This window comes from Bactrocera dorsalis, unplaced genomic scaffold (genome assembly GCF_023373825.1).
Source record: "Bactrocera dorsalis isolate Fly_Bdor unplaced genomic scaffold, ASM2337382v1 BdCtg303, whole genome shotgun sequence".
NCBI classification, from domain to species: Eukaryota; Metazoa; Arthropoda; class Insecta; order Diptera; family Tephritidae; genus Bactrocera; species Bactrocera dorsalis.
The window spans coordinates 1-25,000 of NW_026038354.1; the positions used below are offsets into that span (position 1 = coordinate 1).

Consider the following 25,000-nt stretch of genomic DNA (forward strand, 5'->3'; position numbering starts at 1 on the left):
AACCAGAAGTAGAAACTGTTATGGGTACAGAATGTGAAAATTCATCGCCATTTAGATTTCAAAAGGAAAAGTGTGCCAAAGAGAAAGAGGTTTCAGAATCATATACTTTCGCAACTGTCAAACACGAGGCAGTCTGTGATTCACCTGGAGATAAAATAATGGATACAGAAGCAGTAGAATTAACAGAAAATGAGAAACTAAAACCAAAAGGAGAGTGTTCTATAGATGCACAAAGGGAAATAGAAATACCATACATTGAGAAAGAGGACGAACGTGGGAATGAAGTAGAAACTCAAGAACCCTCTGAAACACCATACACTTTTATATCTGAGAAACAAAAAACTATCAGTGAGTCGAAAGAAGATAAAATCATTGAAGCAGCAGCAGTAGAATTCTTTAAAACAGAAAGTGTAAAGCAAAAACCTTGCAATGAACCCGAAAAAGAAGTTCGAACACTCTTCAATGGGCGAAAAGAAGAGTGTACCAATGGGACAGAGACCCATGAGTATTCCGATCCACTATGCATCTCTGCAGTTGATATGCAAGAAAACAGCAGTGGGCCAAACAGAGACAATGTTATAAATACAGGATGTGCATTTAGAATACCATTCAGGGGGCAGAAAGAGGAAAGTGCCAATGATAATCACACCAGTGTGTCAAAAGAAGATGGTGTAAAAGATACAGTAGAAGATAACAAAACTGAAGACCAAGAATTTTCTAAATCATCGTACTCTTGCGAAAATAAAAATTATGAGACCATGAGTGATGCGGAAGTGGTAGAACTGTGTGCGTCAGAAAGTGAAAAGCAGAAACCACGCAAAATATTAGAAGGAAGGGATATAACTGCACGAATTTCAGAAAAAGAAGAGCAAAAATCTGACAGGGAAATAATAAAAGGATATGGCAATAATATGGAAAGCGCACGGCTACCCCCACAGAAGGGGAATCCCCCTTTTGAAACAAAAGAAGTGTATGTCAGTTATACAGATGTGCTAGGATCCTCAGAAACGCTACAAAGTTACGAAAGTAAGAATCATGAAATTCACAGTGATTCAGAAAAAACTTTCATTATGAAACTAAATGCTCTGGAAACTCCTCCAATAGGTCAAATTTTAGATCAGAAACTTAGGACCACAATAGAATCTCTTACAGAAACTAACTTGACCATTAAAACTGGTTTTTCTGGTGACAACTTACCACATCGTCAACTTTATTACTCAAATCTATCTCTTAATGTAGATCGTTGCAAAGCAATGGTTGAAAAGTTAGAAAATAACAAAACTGAAGAAACCATTGAAAGCCTCAAAACCAGCATCGCAAAAAATATTATGAGAGACGAGCCTGAGGATAAATCACGACTTATTAACACTGGAATTACCTTAACCAACGATTCCTCTAAATCAACTGGAACTGTGAAAAATTTTTTAAAAGTTATTAACGTTTCTGAATCTTCAAACTTGTTCTCAACATTAAATAACGATATAATCTCGGGAACAACTTTTATAAACTATGAAAATACTGCTGGTGTCGTAACTGAAACGTCTGACGCAAAGTCTTCAGACCTTAACACCTACCCTAATAAAAGCAGTACAGTCGTGGTTGAATTATTATCAGGATTAAATAATCCAGTAGCCAAGCAGCTTGGCAAGCAGTCGCATAAAATCGGCGTAACATCGAGCGATGAAAAATGTTCACTTCGAACTATGACTTACATTGCTAAAATGTGCAAAACATTAATAAACGATAAACGACTTTTGGCTTCGCTCGAAAGACGACGCCGTCAAACTGAGATCATGCAAAAGTATCTGCATTCCATAGATTCCTTTGAATTTGAATTTGAATATGATTATCTTAAGCAAGATTTACTGAAAAAACAAGCACTTATATTATGCACACCTCCACCACCTCTACCGAAGTGTAACATTGCAGCTACTTTGTCAGAAAGTCTAAGAGATTATAGATTTAACTTCCTTAACGATATTCTATTCTCAGATCAACTTAGTTCCGTCACAAATCTGGCCAGTAGAAGCACGTCAACTAATATCGAATCTTGCCTAGCAGGTCATAATAACGAACAAGATATTATTCATACTAATAATTGCAATAACTCATTCGTCAACACTACTAAACTAACAAATGGCTCATATCCAAATTATAAATCCAACTTTAAACAAGGGCAACAATTTATGTACAACAATAACTCTCAAGAGGATAATAATGGGGAAGAAGATGATGTTGTTCCTTTGAGACATTTCGTGCCAGGTAACACAAAGTGAATGCAAACATCGCTCGGTGTTACTCGTATGTTCTATTGTGTTGTACTTCCTTGTGCTGTGTTGTGTTTTTAGTTTTCTGTGTTTTGTGGTATATTTTAAATTTCCTTTAATTAATCTATTTGGTGTCTATAGAGTATGTGTCGTATTAAAATCGCAAATATCTTCACATTATCTTTAAGTGTGTAAATATTTACATAAATATCTTAATTGTTTCACTTTTTAGGCTCTATAGCAGAGCGTGAATATAAGAAATGGAACAATGCAGTTGAAATGCCAAATAATCCATATACTCCGGACGCTTTAAAACGTAGGATTAGTGGCAGCCAGGAGCGTTTTATAGATTTACCAAATATAAGCTCAAGCACGAATAAAAGTGTAATAACTGTAAAAGCAGAAGACGATGAAGAGAACGAAAGCACTAGTAATATTGGTTACAAGAGGTATTCTTATTGAATATTATCTCCAGTTATATAATGCAAATTCAATACGCTCATTTTAGATATAGCCGTGATTACTATATAAACGCTGACAGTACTCCAAAAGCCAGTCCTAATCATCAAAATCCCCGAAATGATAAACGCAAACGACTTTGTTCTGGATACAGTGATGAGCTCATAGAAGATACGTTCACCAAAGAGGTAAATTCATACGGCAAAACTTCATACAAAAGTATCCCGCTTTATAGTGATGAAAGTTCTTGTCATTGGATTTTTTCCACTCCAGTGCGTCGTAGCAATTCACTAGAATGCATTAACCACCGTTCACCTCAAAAATCATGTTACAACTTCACTCCAAACGCAACTTCCACTGCTCCTACATATTACAAAGTACTTCCACGACAACCAAGTTCATTCACCTCAGCGACTCATTGTAACAATTTGGACCGTATTCATATGTCGAAGATCAACCATCGCAATGACAGTTATAAATACTCGAACCGCATTTATAACAAAACTAGAGCTAATGAAAATGAAAATGACATTGGCAGATTAGACACAAACAATAAGATTGACTTAGACTATTGCAGCGATAATAAACGTTCACTACGTTCATGGAGAAGTGCTAGTGTTGCTGATAATTATTCCGAAACTCTACCTTCACGGCGCACTTTATCGTCTCTTAGTTTTTATAATAATACTAATAATACGCCCTTAAACTCGTCGAATTCAAAGAATCTCGTTTTATCAAATTCTAACATTTTGGCGCAATTCGAAAAGCAATTACTTCATAAAGACCTTAAAAGAAATAGTTTTCGTGCCATTTCGGTCACAACAAAGGACTTTGTTATGAATCCACTATATGAGAGTGAAAACACCACCACTGCTTTCACTGACCCGAACAAGGACAAGAGCAAACTTAACCTTTTAACAAAAGGTGTCAGCGATGATCAAACTGACTCTGGAGTCGATAGTTTCATGCATTGCTTTGTTGCAACCAACACGAATGCCGACAACACAAGTTTCCTCAATTAAAGTGTGAAGCTTTTTGCAGAAAATTTAATTTCATTTATGTAGTGCATTTATCCAAAGTCAGAAATAATTAACACTAGTCAGTAATGTAATGCTAACATTTCTATGACTCACAAAATATTCAATTGCTTAGTATGATATACACTAGTCCGGTAAATTTAGACCAGAAAGTAGTAGTGAAGATAAATAAATTTACAGCAAGCTGAAAGTGTGTGAATATGTTTAAAACAAATAGTATGTAATTCCTCTCTCCTGGCCGTTTTGGTATGTGGAAAAAAATTACTGAAAAACTCTCTTAGCTTGCTCAACATTCAAATTTTTTTGAAAGAAATGTTTATAATGGGTGTTATTTCTCATTAAAAGTATGTGCAAATAAATAATGGACCTATACCTGTACTCTTAACATAATTTAGTAAATATCTAGGGGTTTGGATTTTATTTATTCAAGTGAGCCTTTGACGACAGCTAGTTAGAATAAGAACTTTTGCGTAAAGGAAAAAAAATTAACTAAAAAGTCGTACTTCTGAAAAGCTTTATTATTAAAACATGAGGGATACAAAACCCATGTTTTAATAGATTTGTAGATAAATTATACAGACTCATTCCAAAATAACTTCATGACTATTTAACAATTGGAGTTTATGAAACCTGTTTTCTATTAACCTTGATGTTAATTCAATAATTAAAGGTGCAGTAAGTAATGACATAATTCTTCAACAAAAAGTTGGACTTACAAAATAATGTAAAACGAAAAAATGTGTTTCTTCATTGTTAAAAGCTCGTAAAAAGTATATACTAATTTAGTAGCGCACATGGAGTTGACATTGTATATGAATTATAAACATAATAGTTATGTACTACACGTATAATCTGTTAAATTATTTTTTAGTATTCATATTCATTTCGATAATATGAGATGTTATTATAACTTAAAAATAAAATAAAACATTTCAAAGAATCTTTAAAATAGAATTAAAATGTTTGCTCAAAATTGAAAAATTATTTCGCACTATATAGAAAAAATTAAAGCTAAGCATTTTTTATATGGGAACCCGCAGAATTCTAAAAAAAATCCAATCTATACACTGGCAATACGTTGCACACAGGATAGTAGTTTTTTCTAACCGTTGTTAATAACACCTAAAGCTAATTGATATGTACATATATATGTATATATATATATATATAGTGCAACCAGGATGGCAAGGTGACATGATGAGTTGAATTGTTCGTCCCTACAAGCGAAAGCTTGTGTAAAAATTAAGATATTGTATGTTAACAGAACTGGACACTATGAGAGGATTGGTGCATATGTCGGTAAATTTATCTCCTCGATTGATTTAGTTAGAATATTATACAATATATACACACGTACATGACTATGTAATATACGAGTATATAGTAAATGTTTTCGTGAAAACTTACATATGTATGTGAAACGAAACTGGATAAAGTTACCAACAACAAATCGCCAAAAATATTCAGTATTAAACAGACACAAGTTTTAGGTACATTTGAATGAAGATAGTATTTCTGGTCGCAGGGGTAAGTATTTAAATTTTAATAAATATATTAGGTGCTAGCTCCCAGCATTTTCCATCAACATTCTTTAAATTTGCATTTAATCACATTCATAATACACAATCAAAAATTTTTTCCTTATTTATAAAACTTACTAACAACATTTGCTTGAGAACGCTTCATTCATTTATCGACTCGTATTGCTTGCAGCATGTCATCAACGAAATGATTAATTTTTAAAAATATTTCAATAAATATATCTATGTCGAGAAACAAAAGATCCTTGAGGCACCCTACTAGCTATTATAGGCGCAATCTAGCATAAAAAGGTGAAATTCCTCATCGGACACTCACTGTCGCAGTGTTTTTGTCCGGCACACATTTTATGAAATCTTGGTAGTTAATCGGTGATAATTTGAACGAAATATTACCTAAATAGTGTCCGTGTCCGGCCGTTAAAACGTATTCCTGTCCAGTTATAAAAATTCGTTTGTATGAAAATATTAATGAAAACGTTATGTTCATGAAATACTATATGTTCGGTTATAAAAGGTGTCCCGTTATAAAGACTATTCATGTGTGGAATTTCACTTTAATTGCAACAAATAAAAGTATATTATAACAATTTGCAAATACATATAACAAATTACGCTTTATGAAAATCAGCACTAAGCGAGAATATTGACAAAGACCGTTATCAATGTACTACTAGATATGAAAATTCTTTAGAGTAACAAATTCAAAATATAGTTTTATACTTCTGCATAATCTCCATCTAGAGTGACGATTTTTTTGTTGCTCCATTAAATTTCGATACTCGTTCGATAACGTGAAGCTTCAATGCCTCTTGACCTTCGTATTAGATTTTTTTTCTGCCAATAACAATTAGAGTCTGGGAATGTAGAAGTAGTCGCGGGGGCGAAATCTGGCAAATACGGAGAGTCTCGGACTAGTTTATAACGTTAATCCTTTGATTAATCGGTCATGAAACTGAAAGATCGATATTGAAAAAACGCAGAACCTATAGCGCACAAAGCTTATTCATTTTTAAAAACTTACGAATAATGGCCTTACATTGGCGTTAACTATTATATGTTGTTGTTTGAGCAGCAGAAAACATTACTGAAGTAATTTCGAGGCAACGTGCCGAGTTGACAGTCTTTGGCCGTATTAAAATCCGGGCCAAAATTCAGCAAACCATTGAAATGCTAAATATATTTATACCACAAACTGAAGCACGTTAACATTATAATACCGGGGTTTTATTAATTACAATGAAATTACTACACCCTCTTAAGCATAAATATCAGACGCTAATCATTTAATTATATGCCTCGCATTCACTCTAGTTGGCGTACTTATTCGGTTTCATTGAATTGATTTTTTAAGAAGTTTTCAGAGCACGAAAAAGTAATTGCTTAGATATTTCAATACAGTTGTGCGTCAATGGAGTCAATTCTCAGGCTTCAAGATGACATACTCGTACATCAAATGTATTACGTCTAGGGTACAATTGCAAATGTATATAGTAAGTGACGAAAGCAACGGAACGATATACATTTTCATAGATATTTAAAAGGTTACATTTAGAAGTAAGTTAAAATGCACAATGTCATCCAACAACATTTGTTTTAGAAGTCAACCATACTTGCACAACTTATGCCAATCATTAATTTTTCCATTTATTTATCTAACATTGGAAAAAAACTGGTTTTACTAACATTGTTCGGCGTATGTTCTATATATTCTCTTTTCATACATAATTACAAAATATGAAATAAACGAAAAAAATCATCCTATAAACCGTCAAATACACTCGAAAAATATAAAAATCGAACACATACCTCATATTGATAAAACTTGTATATAAAAAATCGAAGAGTATAAGTCAAGGCAACGAAATAATTGCAAAAGAAACCCCTGTTGTTATCCACCCAACGGTATACCTCGCACTTCCCGCACAAGTGGTGGAAGAAAGCGCCTCCTTTGAAACGCTGTCAAATCAGTCTATGAATTCGGCAAATACTACAACCAGTGACGACTCGGACACAATACGCATTTATGATTTCAAGAAACAGACAACAATCATCGTCCACAACGATGATAAGCCGTCGACGACAGATATAACCATCACAACTTCAGATTCTGTGGAGCCTTTTCCAGCGACAACCAAATGCGCATTAACAAAAGATGCGCTGGCGAGATCTAAAAAAATTGATGAATATAAAGAGTTATATCCTAGAGAGATATTGTTAGAAGCGAAACCCGCTGAAACTTGTGTATCAACCCTGGCTTCAGGCCCCACACCAAAGGCATTCAAATTTCTACAGCCGAAACGAAGATTAATAGATCCCAGCCAGGTGTTGCCATTAGAGGAGGAAGCGCCTGGGGTGAGACATAACATTGACGTTTATATAAAATAATTTTACGAACATTCTCTTGTAGCTCTCTTTTGGCGAAAAGGCGGTCGTTGAGGAGGAGGTGGCACAAGTTATGCCTTCTGTAAAAGCTTTGGCGCAAGCGTTTCTTCTGAGTTCAAATAAATGTTCTCAAGCCGAAAAGCGATGGAAAAAAGGGGTAAGTTTCAAAATTTCGAAAAATGCGAAATAAGAACACATTTATAAATGCAATTGGAATTGCATTTCTGTTAATAACAAAAGAATAACAACAAAAAAATAAAATAAAACGTATTCATCATCTATCCGTTCACATTTAGTAGCGGGTACTTTTGAATGAACCCTATAAACATCTTTATTTCTAATTAAGATCAAATGTATTGATTTGATAGTTGTAGAAATGGTCACATACATATGAGATATAATATACCATATACCTCTATTTGTATTTCAAGCCTATATTAAAGTCAATATTTACTTTGGACAAAGAAATGTTGCAATAGCTAATGAGTTGCAAGAGCAAATGATCTTATATCACCGCAAAAGCAAATATGCAATACCCCAATTTGTACCTTTCTTGGTTTTGAAATCATTGTGCCTACAATCGTCTATTTTTTCAATTGAGAAGTATAAGTAACTGATAAGTATTTTTATTTTTATAGATCCAAAAAATGCCTTCTACAGCTGTTAAACTCAACAACCCGCCGACAACACAGACGGAAAATATGGTAACAGCTCCGGAAATGACAGAAGACGCTACTATTGCATCAGATTTATCGTCACTAGAAACGTAAGTGAATGCATCCAACCCAAAATGTTGGGAGAATATTAACATACAAAAACAATTCGTAAATTAAGTCATAACACGAATTAACTGAATTCAGAATATATGAGTCTGCAATCGTTTCATATTGTTTAAAATAATATTTTAATATATACTTAATATACCAAATTGGTAAATTGTTATATATTGCGTTTGTACTCTTTTTGCAGCGATCCTTCAGCAAATATGGATATTTTAACCAACAAAACGAAAACATCTTCTCCAGAGCGCACCGCTAACTATGAGGATAACAACAATAAAAATACCACAAATATGTTACGCCGTGTTAGTATGCTGAAAAGTAATATTGCTTTCTTTGAGAATTTAAAGTTTAAGTAAACATTGCTCTTAAGTCTAAAACTCCTGAAGTTTCACAGCTGGTTGGAAACTATTTTGCAAAACTAAATATGTTTGCCAATTACTGCTACACATCGTTATATTGTATGTAGATATGTTTTACGTCTGTACATACGTACTATATATTTATCAATATATTTGTATGCCTGAATATAGAAATACAAATATATTGATAAATCAGTGCCATTGAATCAGCTTCTGTTTCTGATTAGTTCTTGTTGGTTACGAATTGTCAATTGAAAGTATTATTTAGGTTATCGTATTTAAAATAAATTTGCTTATTGGATTAATAATTAAATGTAGTTAAATAATTATACCAAATAAAACTTAACTTAATTCCGAATTATAAAGTCTTTAATTGCCTTTGAAAACTTTTTATAGAACCATTATTATTTTGCGTTTAACAGAAATGGCGTCGATGATATGTTTGCAGTTGTCAATCAGGCAAACCTACATATGTACATACATATGTATGTTTGTACATATCTACAATATACATATGTATACGATAAGTATGCTAGAAAACCCCGGTCCCGTATACATACATTAAATTATATTAATATAAACTATTGAATACAGTAAAATGGTACGTCTGCTGAATGGCAGTGAAAGCATAACGCCAGAAGTAGACGAACCCGATTCTCCAATCGACGACGATGGAGCAAATATTCCATGGCCCGATCGTGAAGAAGTTCGAATAGCAATTGCCCGTCTGAAGAACAACAAAGCAGCTGGGGCCTATGGATTGCCGGCCAAGCTATTCAAACACGGCAGCGAAGAACTGATAAGGAGCATGCATCAGCGTCTTTGTAAAATATGGTCGGCCGAAAGCATGCCCAACGATAGGAATTTAAGTGTACTATGCCCAGTCCATAAAAAAGGAGACCCCACAATCTGCGCCAACTATCGTGGGATTAGCCTCCTCAACATCGTATATAAGGTTCTATCAAGCGTATTGTGTGAAAGATTAAAGCTCGCCGTCAACAAACTGATTGGACCTTATCAGTGTGGCTTTAGACCTGGCAAATCAACTACCGACCAGATATTCACCATGCGCCAAATCTTGGAAAAGACCCGTGAAAGGAGAATCGACACACACCACCTCTTCGTCGATTTCAAAGCTGCTTTCGACAGCACGAAAAGAAGCTGCTTTTATGCCGCGATGTCTGAATTTGGTACTTTCGCAAAACTAATACGACTGTGTAAACTGACGTTGAGCATTCGAGCCGTTGGATACCAAACGAGGTTTAAAACGGCGTGACTCCGCGTTGCGCGATTTCTTCAATCTACTCTTGGAGAAAATAATTCAAGCTGTAGAACTAAATAGAATCTACTGTAAGAGTGTACACCTGTGTACGAAATATGTACTGTCATCAAACAAACAGCCGTTGCACTCGCGACATGGCTCCCGCGTCACTGTTGACAGTCATAGCTTCGAAGTCGTAGATAATTTCGCCTATCTTGAAACCGGTTGTAACAGCAACAACAATGTCAACCTCGAAATCTAACTCAGAATAACTCTTGCCAACAGACAGTGGCGTAGCTAGGGGGGAGGGAGGGACTTGCGAAGGGGGCCGTCGTCCCGGGCGCAACGTCTTGGGGGGCAAAACGATCTTCGCTGTTTTTTAATATTCAGAAAAATACTTCAACAATTTTTTTTTTACAAAATTTATTATAAATGATAAAGAGTTGCACACTCACAATGTAATAATCTGAATAACAATTAAAAATATTAATTTTTACTCGAATACTCTTCAGCCTTTGAATTTGTCTTTTATCTTTTGGCTTATGAGTATATCTTTCTTAAAAATAGTGATAAAACTTAAAGATACACTTTTCTAGCTTTGATCGCAACAGTATCTTTATTTTTACTCTGTCGTCGCAACGTGTCACTCTCACAGTTACCCTAAGCTTTGAATGTAAAATACTTTTATTTCTCGAAATTTTCAAAAATGGTATTTAAAAACTCCAATTCGGGCAAAAATTCCTGAAAATTGTGTCAAAAGTGTACAAGATAGGGCGAAAATGGATTTTTTCTATGGCTTTTAATAAGATGTCTGTAAATTTACTATCAATTTCCTCAAAAACCGTATTGTGAGAATTTTGGAACTTCAGAATTTGCGTGGCTTCTAGTTCCTAAATTTTATATACTTAATATCGAAGATATTTTGTAAAAATTCACTTTTGTTCGAACTACCTCATGAAACTTGTAGGTAGGTCCCAAAGTTGTAGCTACGCCACTGCCAACAGACGCTACTTCGCACTGTGTAGGCAATTGAGAAGTAAAGTCTTCTCTCTACGAACAAAAACAAAACTCTATAAGTTACTGATTATTTTCGTTCTGCTGTATGGTGCAGAGCCATGGCCGATGACAACGTCTGATGGGTCTTCGAGAGAAAGGTGCTTCGGAAGATTTGTGGTTCTTTGCGCAATGGCCACAGCGAACACCGCATTCGATGGAACGATGAGATGTACGACGACATTGACATAGTTCAGCGAATTAAAAGAGAGTGGCTACATTGAAAGTATTGGACGCAGTACCCGCGGGGGAAGCAGAGGAAGACCTTCACTCCGTTGGAAAGACCAAGTGGAGAAGGACCTGACTTTGCTTGGAATCTCCAATTGGCGCCAATGTTAACTCGGCTATATCCGCGTAAACGGTATCTACGCCAGTAAGAAAGAAGAAGAATGTGCGTATATTTAAGAGTACACGAAAATTCGTTCCGTTGAATACTTCGAAGTTACACGCAAATTTGAAAAGGCGTTTCAGAGTGCTTGGAAGTACATTTCAAACTTTTATTGCTTTTTATTTGTATACTAGAAAGTGGAAGATTCAAATGAAATTTAAAATTGTGTTATATGGAGATTTTCACACTGCGGCATAGGAATTTTTTGTGTCGAATTTGAAATATATGATTTTACCCAAAAGCAAGCGATGATACGCCTGTTGTCCGATTTTGACCCCAACTCCTTAAAAAGGACTGAGAGTATCAAGTACACATTCTTTTAGATTGCAGACGAATAAGACGTGTTTTAAAGTGTACCAAATCCATATTTCTCTACGAACACTCAATATGAGTATCTTTATTATGGAACAAATTTGGGGAACAAAACATGGCTTTATTAAAGAAATACTAATCAGATTTTAGATTTTTTTCAAATTCTTATTTATTTTACTTTTTATAAGACTTTACGAGCCGATGGTATAAATATTACAATTTTTATTAAAAACTAAAGCTACTCACAATAGACAGGTCCCTATTTATAATAGTTATTATTTACAAAAGGGTTTCGCATAATCTAACTAACGATATCTTTAATAAAAAGTTTAAATTTTTATTGTAAAATTTTATTGAAAACAAGAAGTTTTGTAAAACCAAGTACATACACATCTTTAGATTGAAAAACGATGAAGGCACTTTGCAGTAAAATAATCATTTTTTCTTCTTAAATTGTTATTTATTTATGTATATTACAATAGTTATTTTACCTGTTATACCCCTGGCGATTTTCGTTAAGAACCTGTTATTAAATGTGTGCAAAAGATTCACATTACTATATTCAAGCATAGAGTTCTAAGGATGTACAAACATATGTTTGACATCTTTAGATTGAAGAATATCTTTAAAGGACTCTTCATATACATATAAATATACCGTTAAAGATATTTGTCATTCGCGTTCAAACCACTATGTCAGTTATTTGTTGTTGCATTGTTGTTGGCGCTGCTGTGTGGATGGGTCCAAAATATCACAACTATCAATGGTATGGCAAAACATAAAGCCAAGATTACAACAAACAAGCATACCCAAGTCATGTCGCCATCGGAACCAGACCAATGTAGAGCACTTATTGAGGGCCCTCGTATAGGTCGCACATATGTATCCGCAAAATCATCATCAAGAAAATCCTCTAATAATGCAGCGGAGTCATTGGTAGAATGATTTTCTAGAAAAAAAAAATTACATTAATATTAAATCAACTAGACTAATTTTCTTAACAACTAGTAGTCATATATCTCAACATCATTCATGGTTACTTGTGCAACCAGGTTACCTCCCATTATTTCTATGAAAAGCCAATAGGATTAGGCACATACATATGTACATACGTAACAAATGTATATTTTACAGTTAGACTGCCAGTCGATTAGGCTGTGAAATATAACAGTTTAAGTAAAAAAGTTTAGGAAAATATAAAAAAAAAAATAATAAAAAATACGCGAAACGTGGGGTTCGGTAATTCCTGCAAAAGGCCTCAAGGAGGCTTTTTTTTGCAAAATGAAATAAATTTCAATTCAATTCATTGTTGAAGAATAGAATGCTTTTATGTCAATGTTCGATTAAAATATTTTGAAAAATTTGAGGTAGGAGTAAAGCTCTCCTGGATGCTTCCGCTTCTAAAACGGTTTTTGCTGGAATGTTTCCCTGCAGTCATTCACAGTGGAGCTATCAACATCTTCACCGACTTCGTACCACATCAAATATGTATATGTCCTATGTGCAATGAAACCTCGCATGACTCTAACCACCTCTTTGCAAGCCCAATGAATCCCGCTCATATAACAACCCACTTCCTGGGCCTGCCGTATGTTGGTTTCAATGACAACCAACCTTTTATACATTTTTTCATTACTACTGTCATTTGTTCAAAGAAACAGAACCCATCAGTTAAACTGTGAACATAATTATATAAATAATTCCTATCGTGGTGCTAACTCTCGAATCAGACCATCTGCCCATAACAATCTCGATCGAGAAACCCTCTCCTCTTCAAGCAAATTCCTGCTCGGATGATTTCGAAAAAACCATCACTGAAGTCGCTTGCATGAAGAGGAATCGCCCCTAGGAACGTCTAAGGTACATTACTCCAACACACCGAAGAGGTACAGCAATATTCCGAACAAATTTCGGACGCGAAACCGACCCTAGGAACGTCTGGAGTACATTAGCAATAGTCGGATTAAATTTCGGAAGGGAACATCTAGGAACATCTGGAGTACATTCTTCCAACACACCGAAGAGGTACAGCAATATTCCGAACAAATTTCGGACGCGAAACCGACCCTAGGAACGTCTGGAGTACATTAGCAATAGTCCGATTAAATTTCGGAAGGGAACATCTAGGAACATCTGGAGTACATTCTTCCAACACACCGAAGAGGTACAGCAATATTCCGACCAAATTTCGGACGCGACCCGTTTTAGACAGGCATTGAACACCATTCACAGTGGAGTTATTAACACCTTCATTGACTCCTTCGTACGCTGTTCACTTCGTAATTGGTATTGTAGCCGGTTAAATTTCTACTTATCCGGAATAAACCTTGACATATATAACTTATATCCCCGCACTATACTAATCACCTGTTTGCCGCCCCATGAAACCAACTCACTTAACCCCCTTCACTCTTTGGTCCGAACCCGACGAAACCGCTCGTTTCTTGGGCCTACCAATAAGTGACTTCGATGACCGACTACTACAATTACCGAAGTCACAAATTTCCCTTAGAAATATGTACCTACAAAATGTCCCATCCAGTGATATTATGTGTAAACAATGTATTAGTTTGTCCTAAAGTAAATTAAACAATACATGGAACCTAATTTGTATGATATTTAACTCAAACAAATTATTGTTACTTCTTATTATTTTTATTTATTTCAAATACTCATTGCAATGAAAAACATTTCATTGAAATATACACTATTCATTTTTTTTAATTATATGTCATATAACGTGGGGTAGCGCTGAATTTAGCATAGCTCTTAATCACCTTATTGACTGCTTCTAAGAAATCTTTTTCTGTTGCAACTTTACGACGTGCACGTATGGCGAACATACCTGCTTCAGTACATACTGAACGAATTTCAGCGCCCGTAGAATTCGGACAAAGCCGAGCAAGTAATTCAAATCGGATATCCCTCTCTACAGACATTGACCGGGCGTGAATCTTAAATATATGTGTGCGTCCCTCCAAATCAGGTAGCCCAAATTCCACTTTACGATCTAAACGTCCCGGACGCATTAATGCCGGATCAAGAGTATCTGGCCTATTAGTAGCCATAAGAACTTTAATATTTCCTCGGGGATCGAAACCATCCAACTGATTAATCAATTCGAGCATAGTTCGTTGCACTTCATTGTCGCCCCCTGCACCATCATCAAATCGAGCTCCACCGATCGCATCAATTTCATCAAAGAAAATAAGACAGGCTTTTTTCGACCTCGCCATTTCGAAAAGTTCTCGTACCATTCGGGCGCCTTCGCCTACATATTTCTGTACCAGCTCTGAACCAATCACACGGATGAAACAAGCATCCGTACGATTAGCTACGGCACGAGCACATAAAGTTTTACCAGTTCCAGGTGGTCCAAATAACAATACACCTTTTGGGGGCTCAATACCTAGATTGACAAACTTTTCAGGATGTAACAGAGGAGTCTCTACTACCTCACGTAATTTTTCAATCTGTTCCTTGCAACCTCCAACATCACTATACGTGACATCGGGCTTATCCTCCACCTGCATCATTGTGACAGTGGGATCAATTTTTGGAGGTAATGGAATATGAATCTGGTATTTGTTACGATCAACTCCGACTCTCATGCCTTCCTCAATATCTGTAGGCGCCACAGAATCAGCAAGATCTACAACAAATTTTGCAAATTGTTTTACATTTATGATATACTTTGGATCATCCGAATCGGCATTAATTATTTTTGTGCAACGAGCAACCTGCAAAGGTTGTTCATTTTGAAGTATCTGCTTATCCGCTGCTAAATCCCAGAGTGCTGGAGGTGCCAACCCAGTATCACTCTCTTTAATCCCAGTAAGTTCGTTTACTTGTTTAACAGCTTTCTGGATGTCTTCCTCAATAGTTTTGATGGCCCTATGATATTGGCTCTGGCCATAAGTCTTCAGTAGCTCAATATCACCTTCATCCAAGGACTTTATTTCTTTCTCCTCTAACTCTTCCGATTTGACTTTTCGTTGATCATCTCCCAAATAATCCGGCATTTTTAAACTTCGTTTTCAACTAATTTAAGAAAATCTATTTAACTTCTCGCAGCAATGACTATACAAATTGAAAACTTGAGCTGTCAACACATTTCGTGGAACAATGACAATTATGTCAAAATATACAACAAATGAGAATGAAACATACAGGCTGGGCAGAAAAAATACGCGAGAAAATTAAGTTTTAATATTTTACACTTACGTACTTCACTCGAAAAAATTTATAGTTTATAAAGATAATAAAAAATATTTCTTGGTGAATTACTTTAAAATATAAAGATGATGTACAAATATTGTGAGTTCATATATGTAGGTGTATATACAAAAATGATAGTTCAAAATTTAATCTACCAATAATAGATATCGTTTTAGTTTTGTCATATTCGTACTCACCTTTTTCCAAGCAGACACTGTCTTTGCTCCTCAATGTAGAGGCTAAAACTGATTTATTAGTGTCAACATTTTGCAGATTATTATTACCAGAAGCATTTACAGAAGCTATTATCAGTTTTTCGCCTAACATAAGGTTAGCATCCTTCAAAGGGTTTCTCATTATGCCTGATTCAAAGGATTCATGTTCACTTTGAGATGGACTATTACTCCCACTTTTGTGTACTGTTGGTAATGTTTCCAATAATATCGAATGTGGCGTTACTGGAATTTTTACAAACTTCCTCGCATAAATTTCGTTATCCTTATCAATCTTATTAAGTCGTTTTATGTCCGCAACCTGTTGCAATTTTATAATATACATATGTATTGATATTGATTAAGATTTACACAATGACTTACTGTACAATGAAAACGTAAAGCCAATGCTTGTAAAGAATCACCTACTTCCACTTTAGCCTCAATAGTATTTTCAAAACTATGTAATTGTCCATTTTCTGAACTAGCAATGCGTGGCAACCTCTCCATTTCAACAGGATTCTCATCATCCAAATTTTTATTTAGTGGAGCATATGATGTGTTGGCAAAATAAGACCCATCGTTATAATAGCTAGGTGATAGATTCACTCTCCTATTAAATATTTGATTCACAAAATTAATACCTCAATTAAAAATATGTTATCTTACCGTTGCCTACGCATTGCACAGCTATATGTACATATATTCGCTCACTAAGGTTTAAACATGAAATATGTAAATAAAACTTAGTAACTTGTATCTAGAACTTTAAAAAACTCTCGCATTCAATAAGAATTAATGCGATAAATATGGTTAAAATTCTTTACCAATTTTGAATTTGAAAAAGTTTATAAATTTACTAGTTAATAAATAAATCCGAATAAAAAAAGCGCGTATCTTTATTTTATATTGTTCAATTTACGTGTAATTACAATGAACCTGTAACACTAACTTTTATTTTGCCCCAGTGAAATAGTGCAAGTGAAACAAGTATACAGGGTAACACAGTTTTTCTGTCATTAGTTGAAGCTACTCGCGTATGTCATCATTTTAATGTTTGCATAGAAATAAAAAAAAACAATCTCTGGATTTAAATTAATTTAATAGTTCAAGGCTTTGATATTAATTATTATACATAATGGACCGTTGCACATATTTGAAAATTACACGAACCTATCGCCAATAACGTCCAGTTATTAAATGACGTTTTGAAAACATTGGTGAATGAAACAAACAGAACTTTTCTTAGATAAGAATATGTACATACATACGTATTTCTACGTTTATAGTCGAAGAAAAAATGGAGCTGTTAGCTCCACTTGGAAATTATTACAAAATCTAATAAAAATACCCTTTATATATGTATATTTTATATAGACAAAAAACATATTAGCATATCAATAATAAGTGTGGAAGCGGTGCTGCTAATTTTCGCAGACGTTTTGTTTAATGGCCTTTCGTAAATTTATAAAATCTGTACTGCTAGGGATTCCCATTGGTGTAACGTTTCTGGATTGTGTTGGCTATGTCGCTCGAGTGGACGGTAAATATTAACACAATTCTTAAATATTCGTTGTGAATAAATTACTTTTTCTGAGAGTGTGTCGAAAAATATTTTAGGAATATCTATGCAACCAGCCCTTAACCCAGATGCCAGCCAAACAGATTACGTTTTCCTATCTCGCTGGGCTGTGCGTACATGCAACGTGGATCGCGGCGATATCGTTTCACTTATTTCTCCGAAGGACCCCACACAAAAGATAATAAAACGTATAGTTGGACTACAGGGTGATGTCGTTTCTACTTTAGGTTACAAACATGAAATAGTGCGTATACCAGAAGGTCATTGTTGGGTAGAAGGGGACCACACGGGCCATTCGCTGGATAGTAACACTTTCGGGCCTGTAGCGCAGGGCTTATTAACAGCTCGAGCGACATTCATTGTTTGGCCTCCGGAACGCTGGCGTCGACTACAAACTGAGTTACCTAGACGTCGTAGACCCATCCAAATAGCCAAATCAGCAAGTTACTACAGTCAATAGTAACAATAATTAGGGCAGTGAAGTCCAAGGTACTTTCGCATCCATTTTTAGCGTTATACCAGCTTTAATTAAGAGTCCTGAAAGTGTTATATGTATATAAAATTAAACTACAGTTTGAATGTTATAAATTTAAAGAACATGTGTGCGAATGTTTGAAAAACATTTAAAAATTTCAAGTTAATTTTTGAGGGTTTATAAAAGTAATTAGAGTTGTATTTACACCTTTTGAAGTACGTATAATTATTGTAAATTAAAATCATTGCAAATTTTCTATCTTTGTATTTTTCCAGGATGCATTTTATTTAATATAATTTATTTTATGGGTTTTATGTTAAATTCATGTAACACATCTACAGTAGTTTTAAGGGCGACCCCTTCTCTTATTATTGTATATACACCTGGCTGAGATAAATCTACTACAGTTGATCCAGAACGCCTATCTTCAGTTAAGCCTATGGGACCTGCGTTAAAAATTCCACCTAGTTTGGGCCACAAGGATTCGAATTCATTTATATTTAGACTACTACGTTCGGCGGATCGATTTGCACTAGTTAAAGCAAGTGGTTGTTCACTAAATAATGAACATAATTCCTGAATAAAAGAAAACTGCGGAATACGTATACCAATTTTTGTTGTGTTGGGGTTTAAAAAACGATTAGTAAGATGCTTAGAACGTTCGATGATTATTGTAATTGGACCCGGAAGCAGACGTTGAAGTAATAAGTCAGTTAAATGATCTGCAATTCCGTACCGTCGAAAGGCCTCTAGATTTTTTACACATATAGCCACTGGCTTATAACAATCGCGTCCCTTTATGTCGTACAGTTTTTGAATGGCCTTTTCATTATTCGCATTACACGCTAATCCATACACAGTATCTGTGGGCAAACCAATTACCTCTCCATCTAAGATACATTCAACTGCTGTGCGCAACGCTTTTATATCATGGACTTTGTATATTTTTTTCCCTGGAGGTTGTAGCATCTTTATGGACGTCGATAAATCGTGTCTATAATTCCGATGATAGAAAACGTTCAGAAACGTCGATAATCTTGTATTCATTCCAACGTATTATTAGAGCATGTGCAATTTTAACACATAAACCGTCTATTTAATCACGCCAGTTATGACCACAAAGTTGATTGCAACACTTGTAAAATGTTGTCATAGGTTCATCCGCAGATCGAGTTTGCATTTGCATAAAATAAGCTTTTTTATGAGAACAAGTGGGACACTCTGCATCAGTCGAATCTACATTCTCCCAAGCGGCTGCACCACCCATAACATGATCAACCTCCTATAAATTAACACAGGTTTAAGAAAAAAGATAAACAGCGATTTTCAAAATTGGCTCACCTTAAGACGTGGAAACGTTCGTGTAGAAGTTTTTCGCTTGATATTACAAATATATGGGCACGTACTACAAGTGAAGCGGTGTCCTGTTGTATCTTGTTCGACCATTAATATATTGCCACAAGTCGGACAGAATAATAGCATAATTCAAAAGTTCATTTGATATTTTGCAAGTATGTCGCTGAATTTTAAGCACGTTCTGTCCCCACAATTACAACTATTAAATACCAGCTGATAACTTACTATCAGTATATACAAGCAATTATTGTTATCTTGATAATATTATAACAAACAGACTTTATAAATCCAACGTTTGACTATAATCATCAAACAATCAATTTTATAGCTATTGCAGGGTAAGTTATTCAATTTGCTACAACTTTTCAGACATCATCAGGCGGCATCAGAATGGGTACGTTGATTCGGTTGCGGAAAAGTATCCATCTCTCAACTTAAGCATGCGGCAACGTATTTAATTGTCATTTGACGTTAGCGGTTTAAAGAAAAGCTGAATTTGGTTTACTTGCGCAACGATTTCTTTGTGGCTTGCTTTCATATGCCATTCGCACATTCATCCGTCTTTGACATACAAGTACCCATTCTGACGAGGTCTTAAATGTGTGTTGTCAACGATTACGACATGTAATTGTCGGGAATACGAATATTCCATTATATTCTTGGATGATATAAAAATGTATGTAGATCAATCGATTTTATTATTAATTTCATGCAAAATTTTGAAAAACTCGATGTGGTTTTCAAGACAACGGCATCTTGAAACTATATATTTTTGATAATCAAGTTGCGTGTGATCAAATTAAAAGCAAGTTCTTGGTTGTGTAACTACAGCGATATTTACACAATAACGGTAGAGTTACCTATTTATGATATTTGCTCTCGATAACCTTAGCCGTAATACCTACATGAGTATCGATATAGAAATTCAGAGTGTATATAAAATCGACTTTCTCATCACTATTATAAAACATTACGCCGGTTGTGCTCTGAAATTTAAGTTTTTGCTGATATTAGCTTCAAATAATAAACTTGAAAGTGGTATGTTTGCCATAAACGTCTCTTACTTTTTATTGAAAGTTACGGTTTGAATAAATGTTAGGTCTTCTTTTAGTACTATATTAGCAACCAATTTTTCTGTAGTGTGACGTGTCATTCTTGCTCTTATTTTAAACGCCATTCATTACAGATACTTGTTTTGTTTGCAGTTTGTGAAGGAATTAACTGTGCAAAATGATTAGCGATGTTCAACTGGCTATATTTTCCAATGTTTTGGGTGTTTTCCTATTCCTTTTAGTGGTGGCTTACCACTATATCTCAGCCAACTCTAACAAGTAAGAATTTATTTAAATTACATGAGACAAAATCTTTGCTCATTATCTTTTCTTTCAGAAGCATAGCGAAGACAAAATAAAAATATGGTTATATATATTTCATTATATTTATTAAAAAAAATGGACCTTGAAATAAATAAATAAATTTTGAATTATTATTTAGCTTTTTTTTAGTTGGGTGCACCTTTGATGAGCTAAGTTTTTTTATTTCATGTTAGGAATATCAGCAACAACGTCCATGTCATCGACTATCTCATTTGCTTCAACACTTTTGGATGGTTTTTTCGTATGTCTTTTATATGGTTTGCCACACAATTGTTCAAACCTATAATTAGCGGGAAATTTATGTTTGTTGATGCAGTGTTCTCTACGTTGCTTTGGTGTAGGAAGTTTTACTTTACATTCTCCCAAAAAACATGAATACATAGCGTCTCCACGTTTTGCGCGAATAATAAAATAGGAATCGTGACACTCCAAAATATGCAAACATAGCAAGTGCGCTGTAGGCAAACAACGACGGCAAACAGAACATAAATATCGATGAACATTGTAAAAATGAGCCTGGTAGGAAGCCGAGTTTTCAAATGCAATTTGACATCCAGGCACATCACAAAATAAATCATTTTCGTCCGCCTCTGGCAAATTATCTTGTAACTCATTTGCAACAGTTATAACACCAAGTTTTTTGTACTCTGGTATGTACATTTGATTGGCGGCATTAAAACAGTTATCCTCTGGTGATTTGTAACCAACTGGAATACTGTTTAATAAGTTTATTATCTCTGCAACTGATAACATTTTACTTCAAAACTTTTTTTTACTAATTTCTAGCGAACTAAGGAACGAACTAAAATTCTTTTACAACGGTATGGGCAATTAAGTTTAGTGAATTTACTGTTATAAATGAAAAGGGCTGCCAAGCCTCTAAATCCCAAGTCAAGTTTCTCTCGCTCTTTAACATTGTATGAAAAAATAATTAGTTCTTTAAAAGTCATAAGTATTAGCAAATCTGTTCAATTTCATTTTTATCCGAAGCCTATCAATCTGCTCTATATAGTGTATAGTACACATGCTCATATGTATGTAATACACATTTTGCACACTCTTATACCCACTGAAATATAACAATTTATATAAAACCAATTATATCGTTCTTTATTTAACATACATACATAAATTTTGGTTTCTTCAACATTACAATGCAGAGTATTATATGTAGATATTTTTCGAATAATACTCCATGAATAAGTTCTCTTTCGATCAATTATAATTTAATACAGAACAAACCCCAATTTGGAAAATAATCACAAGTGATAAATCGGCTAAAAATTTCCTCAAAAGTGCTTATATGATTTAATAATTATACATACATAAGTAGCTAGTACCAGCGCTACGGTTAATTTACTTGTGTAGAGCCGCTGTGTCGAGCTTTGGTGCTGGTTTGCTTGCCATACCAGACAACAACTTTTTTATTTCAGCGATCGCACGACCAGGATTCAAATTTTTAGGGCAAGTACGTGTACAATTCATGATTGTATGACATCTATATACGCTGAAGGGATCCTTAAGCTTGCTCAAACGTTCCGTGGTGTTTTCATCTCGGGAATCAATAATCCAACGATAAGCTTGCATCAATACAGCTGGTCCTAAATACTTGTCTCCATTCCACCAATATGATGGACACGAAGTTGAGCAACAAGCGCAAAGAATGCATTCATACAGACCGTCAAGTTTGGAACGATCTTCTACAGATTGCAAATATTGCGCTTTACCCTTCGATTCTGCTACCTCATTCCTATAACAAATATGTCATATATAAACTGGTTTACAAATAGCTAAATGAACTCACTTTCTTTGTAACCAAGGTTGAATAGAACGGTACTGTTCATAAAAATTATTCAAGTCAGGCACTAAATCGCGAACCACGTACATGTGTGGGAGGGGATAAACTTTAAGCGGCTTTGAAAGATTTGTGTCAATTTTGCTAAAAATAGATACAAATTTTAATTATTCTTCATACTAAAACGTAAAATTTATTCAACTGCTCACCTAATACATGCCAGAGTATTTGTACCACCGATATTCATAGCACATGATCCGCAAATTCCTTCTCGACATGAACGACGGAAAGTTAATGTTGGATCAACCTCATTCTTAATTTTGATTAAAGCATCTAAGACCATGGGACCGCATTCACGTAGATTCACTTCATACGTCTGCATGTAAGGTTTTTCTCCAGCATTGTCTGGATTCCATCGGTAGATTTGGAAAGTCTTGATTTGCGGTTCCTTTATCTCCACGGTTTCCACTTGCTGGGCCAAATATTTGCCCGTAGCGAGTGATCTAAGCTAAAGTCATACATACATACATGTTTATATATTTTATAATATGAAATAGTATATTTAGATTTACAGCAATACTTTTGCACATAAAAGTTTTTAAATGTGTGAGACATGTACAAAATAGGATTTTCGTAATTGTTTTAGCCCTTTATATAATATTAATCAATCATATAAACTATGTACATATTTATCTACTTTTTAGAATACCAATTTTTAGGCAAGTATATTTGTATTATATTAGTAATTATAGCTTTCAACCAATGAATTTATTTTTGCATTATGTAATAACAAAATTTCTATCGAGTCATATTTTCAATGTACATAGTCGAAAACTACTTCTGGCAAAATCTCCTTTTAGGAGGTGCAGCCTTTTATATTACCTGTTGGCGCCCAGAAATCACTCCTATACGGTTCAATGCAATACGCGCTTCGTTGACGAGAGCCATGGTTAAAAAGGGTAATCAATATGCTCAAAGTGGTATTGGCAAATATTTTTCAACGCGAACAAAAATACCTACTTGTTTGCAAAACACACGCAGTAGCAGAAAGCGGCGACTGAATGTCTATGCTGCTAACAGAAGCAGAGCGTTGAATGTACCTGTGCTACCAAGTTAAATATCATTAAGATCTGTTGGCTGCAGTATTACCATGTATTTGAAAAAATAAAATGTTCTTACATTCTACTGTCAACTCTACTGTCGTTGGCAAATATAGGAATATATTGAAGTTAGCGAGAGCGACAACTGTCGGCCTGCAGTCGTGTAGTCGTGCAGCTTTCAAAATAATAGTGTCCATAAGAACGTGTGTATTTTAATATTTGACAGATGTCGTTTGCAGTCTGTCGCGCTCTATGTGTTCAGCATATGAATCGAAAAACATCATTGCTGTCCAAAAGAAACATAAGAGCACGATTAAACTCATGCCGGATTGGTGCGGGGCATGTAGCAAATTCTGTCAAGGGGCCCTTGGTTTGCTATAGGTTCTCAAGTTTAGGGTATTAAATAAAACAAAATTGTTACAAATAAAGTTTTCTGGATTTATTATGGGCAAATTTAGAGATAATACTCTCAATATCGACTTCTTTAAGCAAGTCATGCTCTATATTCAACAAAGTGAGATGATTAAGATGTTCTGCCCATTGTGTTCCTTAATTAATTTTTAATACGTTTTAATGTTGAAAAATAACGTTCGCCATTGCAGTTAGTGATCATGAGAGATAAGTAAATTCGCAAATATCTAAGTTTCGGAAACATGATTCTAAAGAACTATTTAATAAAAAGTTATAATATTGCTGTGTGTTAATATGTCATTTTTAATTGAACAACTTTTTGTTTATAATATGAATAGTTCATTTTCAAACCCGCCTTTTTACTTAATACTCTGAAACACCTTTCTCTTTAAGGCTGGGCTGAACTAAAAATATTTGCCCTGTTAAGAGGTCAGTGTCCGCATGGAAAAGGAAATAACTAGATAGAACATTTTAATTACTGTGTTTTATGATATAAAATAATGTTTTGTTTTTTATAATATGGAAGGTCACAAGAACGCTAAACAATTATTTTCAATAAAAAGGTTGTAAAAATTTAATAAATATACCTACTTAATTTCTTTTGACGGTCATGAAGCATAAAAAATGTAGTGAT

At 34.7% G+C, this 25,000-nt stretch overlaps 9 protein-coding genes across 18 annotated transcripts; 3 read left to right on the plus strand and 6 right to left on the minus strand.

Moving 5' to 3' along the window:
* Positions 1-1,992: 1,992 nt before the first annotated feature.
* On the plus strand, positions 1,993-9,192 carry LOC125780236 (putative uncharacterized protein DDB_G0282133; the record flags this gene model as incomplete). 4 transcript variants are annotated; one of them, XM_049462127.1, is given in 7 exon segments in its annotated part: positions 1,993-2,262; positions 2,500-2,716; positions 2,776-2,914; positions 7,147-7,656; positions 7,712-7,843; positions 8,325-8,452; positions 8,656-9,192. In XM_049462127.1, coding segments are annotated over 7 exon segments (1,565 nt in total), but the record flags the coding sequence as incomplete, so codon positions are not given.
* A 2,965-nt stretch (positions 9,193-12,157) lies between these two features.
* On the minus strand, positions 12,158-17,217 carry LOC105230681 (lysM and putative peptidoglycan-binding domain-containing protein 3). 4 transcript variants are annotated; one of them, XM_049462131.1, is made up of 5 exons: positions 17,099-17,194; positions 16,941-16,984; positions 16,656-16,884; positions 16,257-16,593; positions 12,158-12,790 (listed from the first exon to the last, which is right to left on the minus strand). In XM_049462131.1, exons 2-5 carry the CDS (start codon positions 16,952-16,954, stop codon positions 12,537-12,539), a joined length of 834 nt encoding a protein of 277 aa, XP_049318088.1. In that variant the 5' UTR covers positions 16,955-16,984; positions 17,099-17,194; the 3' UTR covers positions 12,158-12,536. The 4 variants fall into 4 exon arrangements, with proteins under 4 accessions (XP_049318088.1, XP_049318089.1, XP_011209923.2 ...); XM_049462132.1 differs by having other exon boundaries at positions 16,656-16,863; positions 17,099-17,180; XM_011211621.4 differs by having other exon boundaries at positions 16,656-16,863; positions 16,941-17,217.
* Positions 14,475-15,966, minus strand: LOC105230680 (26S proteasome regulatory subunit 7). The gene has a single exon (XM_011211619.4). The coding sequence runs from the start codon at positions 15,861-15,863 to the stop codon at positions 14,562-14,564; it is 1,302 nt and encodes a 433-aa protein (XP_011209921.1). The 5' UTR covers positions 15,864-15,966; the 3' UTR covers positions 14,475-14,561.
* Positions 17,218-17,508: 291 nt separating the features above from the next.
* On the plus strand, positions 17,509-18,742 carry LOC105230678 (mitochondrial inner membrane protease subunit 2). 2 transcript variants are annotated; one of them, XM_011211617.3, is made up of 3 exons: positions 17,509-17,814; positions 17,892-18,342; positions 18,604-18,742. In XM_011211617.3, the coding sequence occupies exons 1-2, from the start codon at positions 17,721-17,723 to the stop codon at positions 18,311-18,313; spliced, it is 516 nt and encodes a 171-aa protein (XP_011209919.1). In that variant the 5' UTR covers positions 17,509-17,720; the 3' UTR covers positions 18,314-18,342; positions 18,604-18,742. The 2 variants fall into 2 exon arrangements, with proteins under 2 accessions (XP_011209919.1, XP_011209918.1); XM_011211616.4 differs by lacking the exon at positions 18,604-18,742 and having other exon boundaries at positions 17,511-17,814; positions 17,892-18,584.
* LOC105230679 (threonylcarbamoyl-AMP synthase) lies at positions 18,578-19,375 on the minus strand. The gene has a single exon (XM_011211618.4). It carries the CDS (start codon positions 19,373-19,375, stop codon positions 18,626-18,628), a length of 750 nt encoding a protein of 249 aa, XP_011209920.3. The 3' UTR covers positions 18,578-18,625.
* On the minus strand, positions 19,332-19,853 carry LOC105230677 (DNA-directed RNA polymerase III subunit RPC10). The gene is made up of 2 exons (XM_011211613.4): positions 19,670-19,853; positions 19,332-19,610 (listed from the first exon to the last, which is right to left on the minus strand). Exons 1-2 carry the CDS (start codon positions 19,808-19,810, stop codon positions 19,425-19,427), a joined length of 327 nt encoding a protein of 108 aa, XP_011209915.1. The 5' UTR covers positions 19,811-19,853; the 3' UTR covers positions 19,332-19,424.
* A 712-nt stretch (positions 19,854-20,565) lies between these two features.
* On the plus strand, positions 20,566-21,173 carry LOC105230675 (dolichyl-diphosphooligosaccharide--protein glycosyltransferase subunit 4). Of its 3 annotated transcripts, none has more exons than XM_011211610.4 (3): positions 20,566-20,722; positions 20,871-21,015; positions 21,074-21,173. In XM_011211610.4, the coding sequence occupies exons 2-3, from the start codon at positions 20,915-20,917 to the stop codon at positions 21,093-21,095; spliced, it is 123 nt and encodes a 40-aa protein (XP_011209912.1). In that variant the 5' UTR covers positions 20,566-20,722; positions 20,871-20,914; the 3' UTR covers positions 21,096-21,173. The 3 variants fall into 3 exon arrangements, with proteins under 3 accessions (XP_011209912.1, XP_029408080.1, XP_019847484.1); XM_029552220.2 differs by having other exon boundaries at positions 21,077-21,173; XM_019991925.3 differs by having other exon boundaries at positions 20,890-21,015.
* Positions 21,110-21,989, minus strand: LOC105230676 (protein lethal(2)k10201). Its single transcript, XM_049462134.1, has one exon. The coding sequence runs from the start codon at positions 21,811-21,813 to the stop codon at positions 21,220-21,222; it is 594 nt and encodes a 197-aa protein (XP_049318091.1). The 5' UTR covers positions 21,814-21,989; the 3' UTR covers positions 21,110-21,219.
* A 154-nt stretch (positions 21,990-22,143) lies between these two features.
* LOC105230673 (succinate dehydrogenase [ubiquinone] iron-sulfur subunit, mitochondrial) lies at positions 22,144-23,929 on the minus strand. Its single transcript, XM_011211609.4, has 4 exons — positions 23,738-23,929; positions 23,065-23,363; positions 22,865-22,999; positions 22,144-22,810 (listed from the first exon to the last, which is right to left on the minus strand). The coding sequence occupies exons 1-4, from the start codon at positions 23,801-23,803 to the stop codon at positions 22,417-22,419; spliced, it is 894 nt and encodes a 297-aa protein (XP_011209911.1). The 5' UTR covers positions 23,804-23,929; the 3' UTR covers positions 22,144-22,416.
* Positions 23,930-25,000: the final 1,071 nt, after the last annotated feature.

Coding starts and splice junctions, on each gene's coding strand:
- LOC105230675 (XM_011211610.4), top strand. CDS start 20,915: ATGATTAGCGATGTTCAACTGGCTATATTTTCCAATGTTTTGGGTGTT. Junction 21,016..21,073: donor ATCTCAGCCAACTCTAACAA/GTAAGAATTTAT, acceptor CTTTTCTTTCAG/AAGCATAGCGAAGACAAAAT.
- LOC105230681 (XM_011211620.4), bottom strand. Junction 16,594..16,655: donor CTTTACGTTTTCATTGTACA/GTAAGTCATTGT, acceptor AAATTGCAACAG/GTTGCGGACATAAAACGACT. Junction 12,791..16,256: donor CAGTGTCTGCTTGGAAAAAG/GTGAGTACGAAT, acceptor TTTTTTTTCTAG/AAAATCATTCTACCAATGAC.
- LOC105230677 (XM_011211613.4), bottom strand. CDS start 19,810: ATGCTATTATTCTGTCCGACTTGTGGCAATATATTAATGGTCGAACAA. Junction 19,611..19,669: donor GAACGTTTCCACGTCTTAAG/GTGAGCCAATTT, acceptor GTTAATTTATAG/GAGGTTGATCATGTTATGGG.
- LOC105230678 (XM_011211617.3), top strand. CDS start 17,721: ATGGCCTTTCGTAAATTTATAAAATCTGTACTGCTAGGGATTCCCATT. Junction 17,815..17,891: donor CTATGTCGCTCGAGTGGACG/GTAAATATTAAC, acceptor AAAATATTTTAG/GAATATCTATGCAACCAGCC.
- LOC105230679 (XM_011211618.4), bottom strand. CDS start 19,375: ATGAATACAAGATTATCGACGTTTCTGAACGTTTTCTATCATCGGAAT.
- LOC105230676 (XM_049462134.1), bottom strand. CDS start 21,813: ATGTTATCAGTTGCAGAGATAATAAACTTATTAAACAGTATTCCAGTT.
- LOC105230680 (XM_011211619.4), bottom strand. CDS start 15,863: ATGCCGGATTATTTGGGAGATGATCAACGAAAAGTCAAATCGGAAGAG.
- LOC105230673 (XM_011211609.4), bottom strand. CDS start 23,803: ATGGCTCTCGTCAACGAAGCGCGTATTGCATTGAACCGTATAGGAGTG. Junction 23,364..23,737: donor TGATTTCTGGGCGCCAACAG/GTAATATAAAAG, acceptor GTATGACTTTAG/CTTAGATCACTCGCTACGGG. Junction 22,811..22,864: donor CAACCTTGGTTACAAAGAAA/GTGAGTTCATTT, acceptor TATTTGTTATAG/GAATGAGGTAGCAGAATCGA.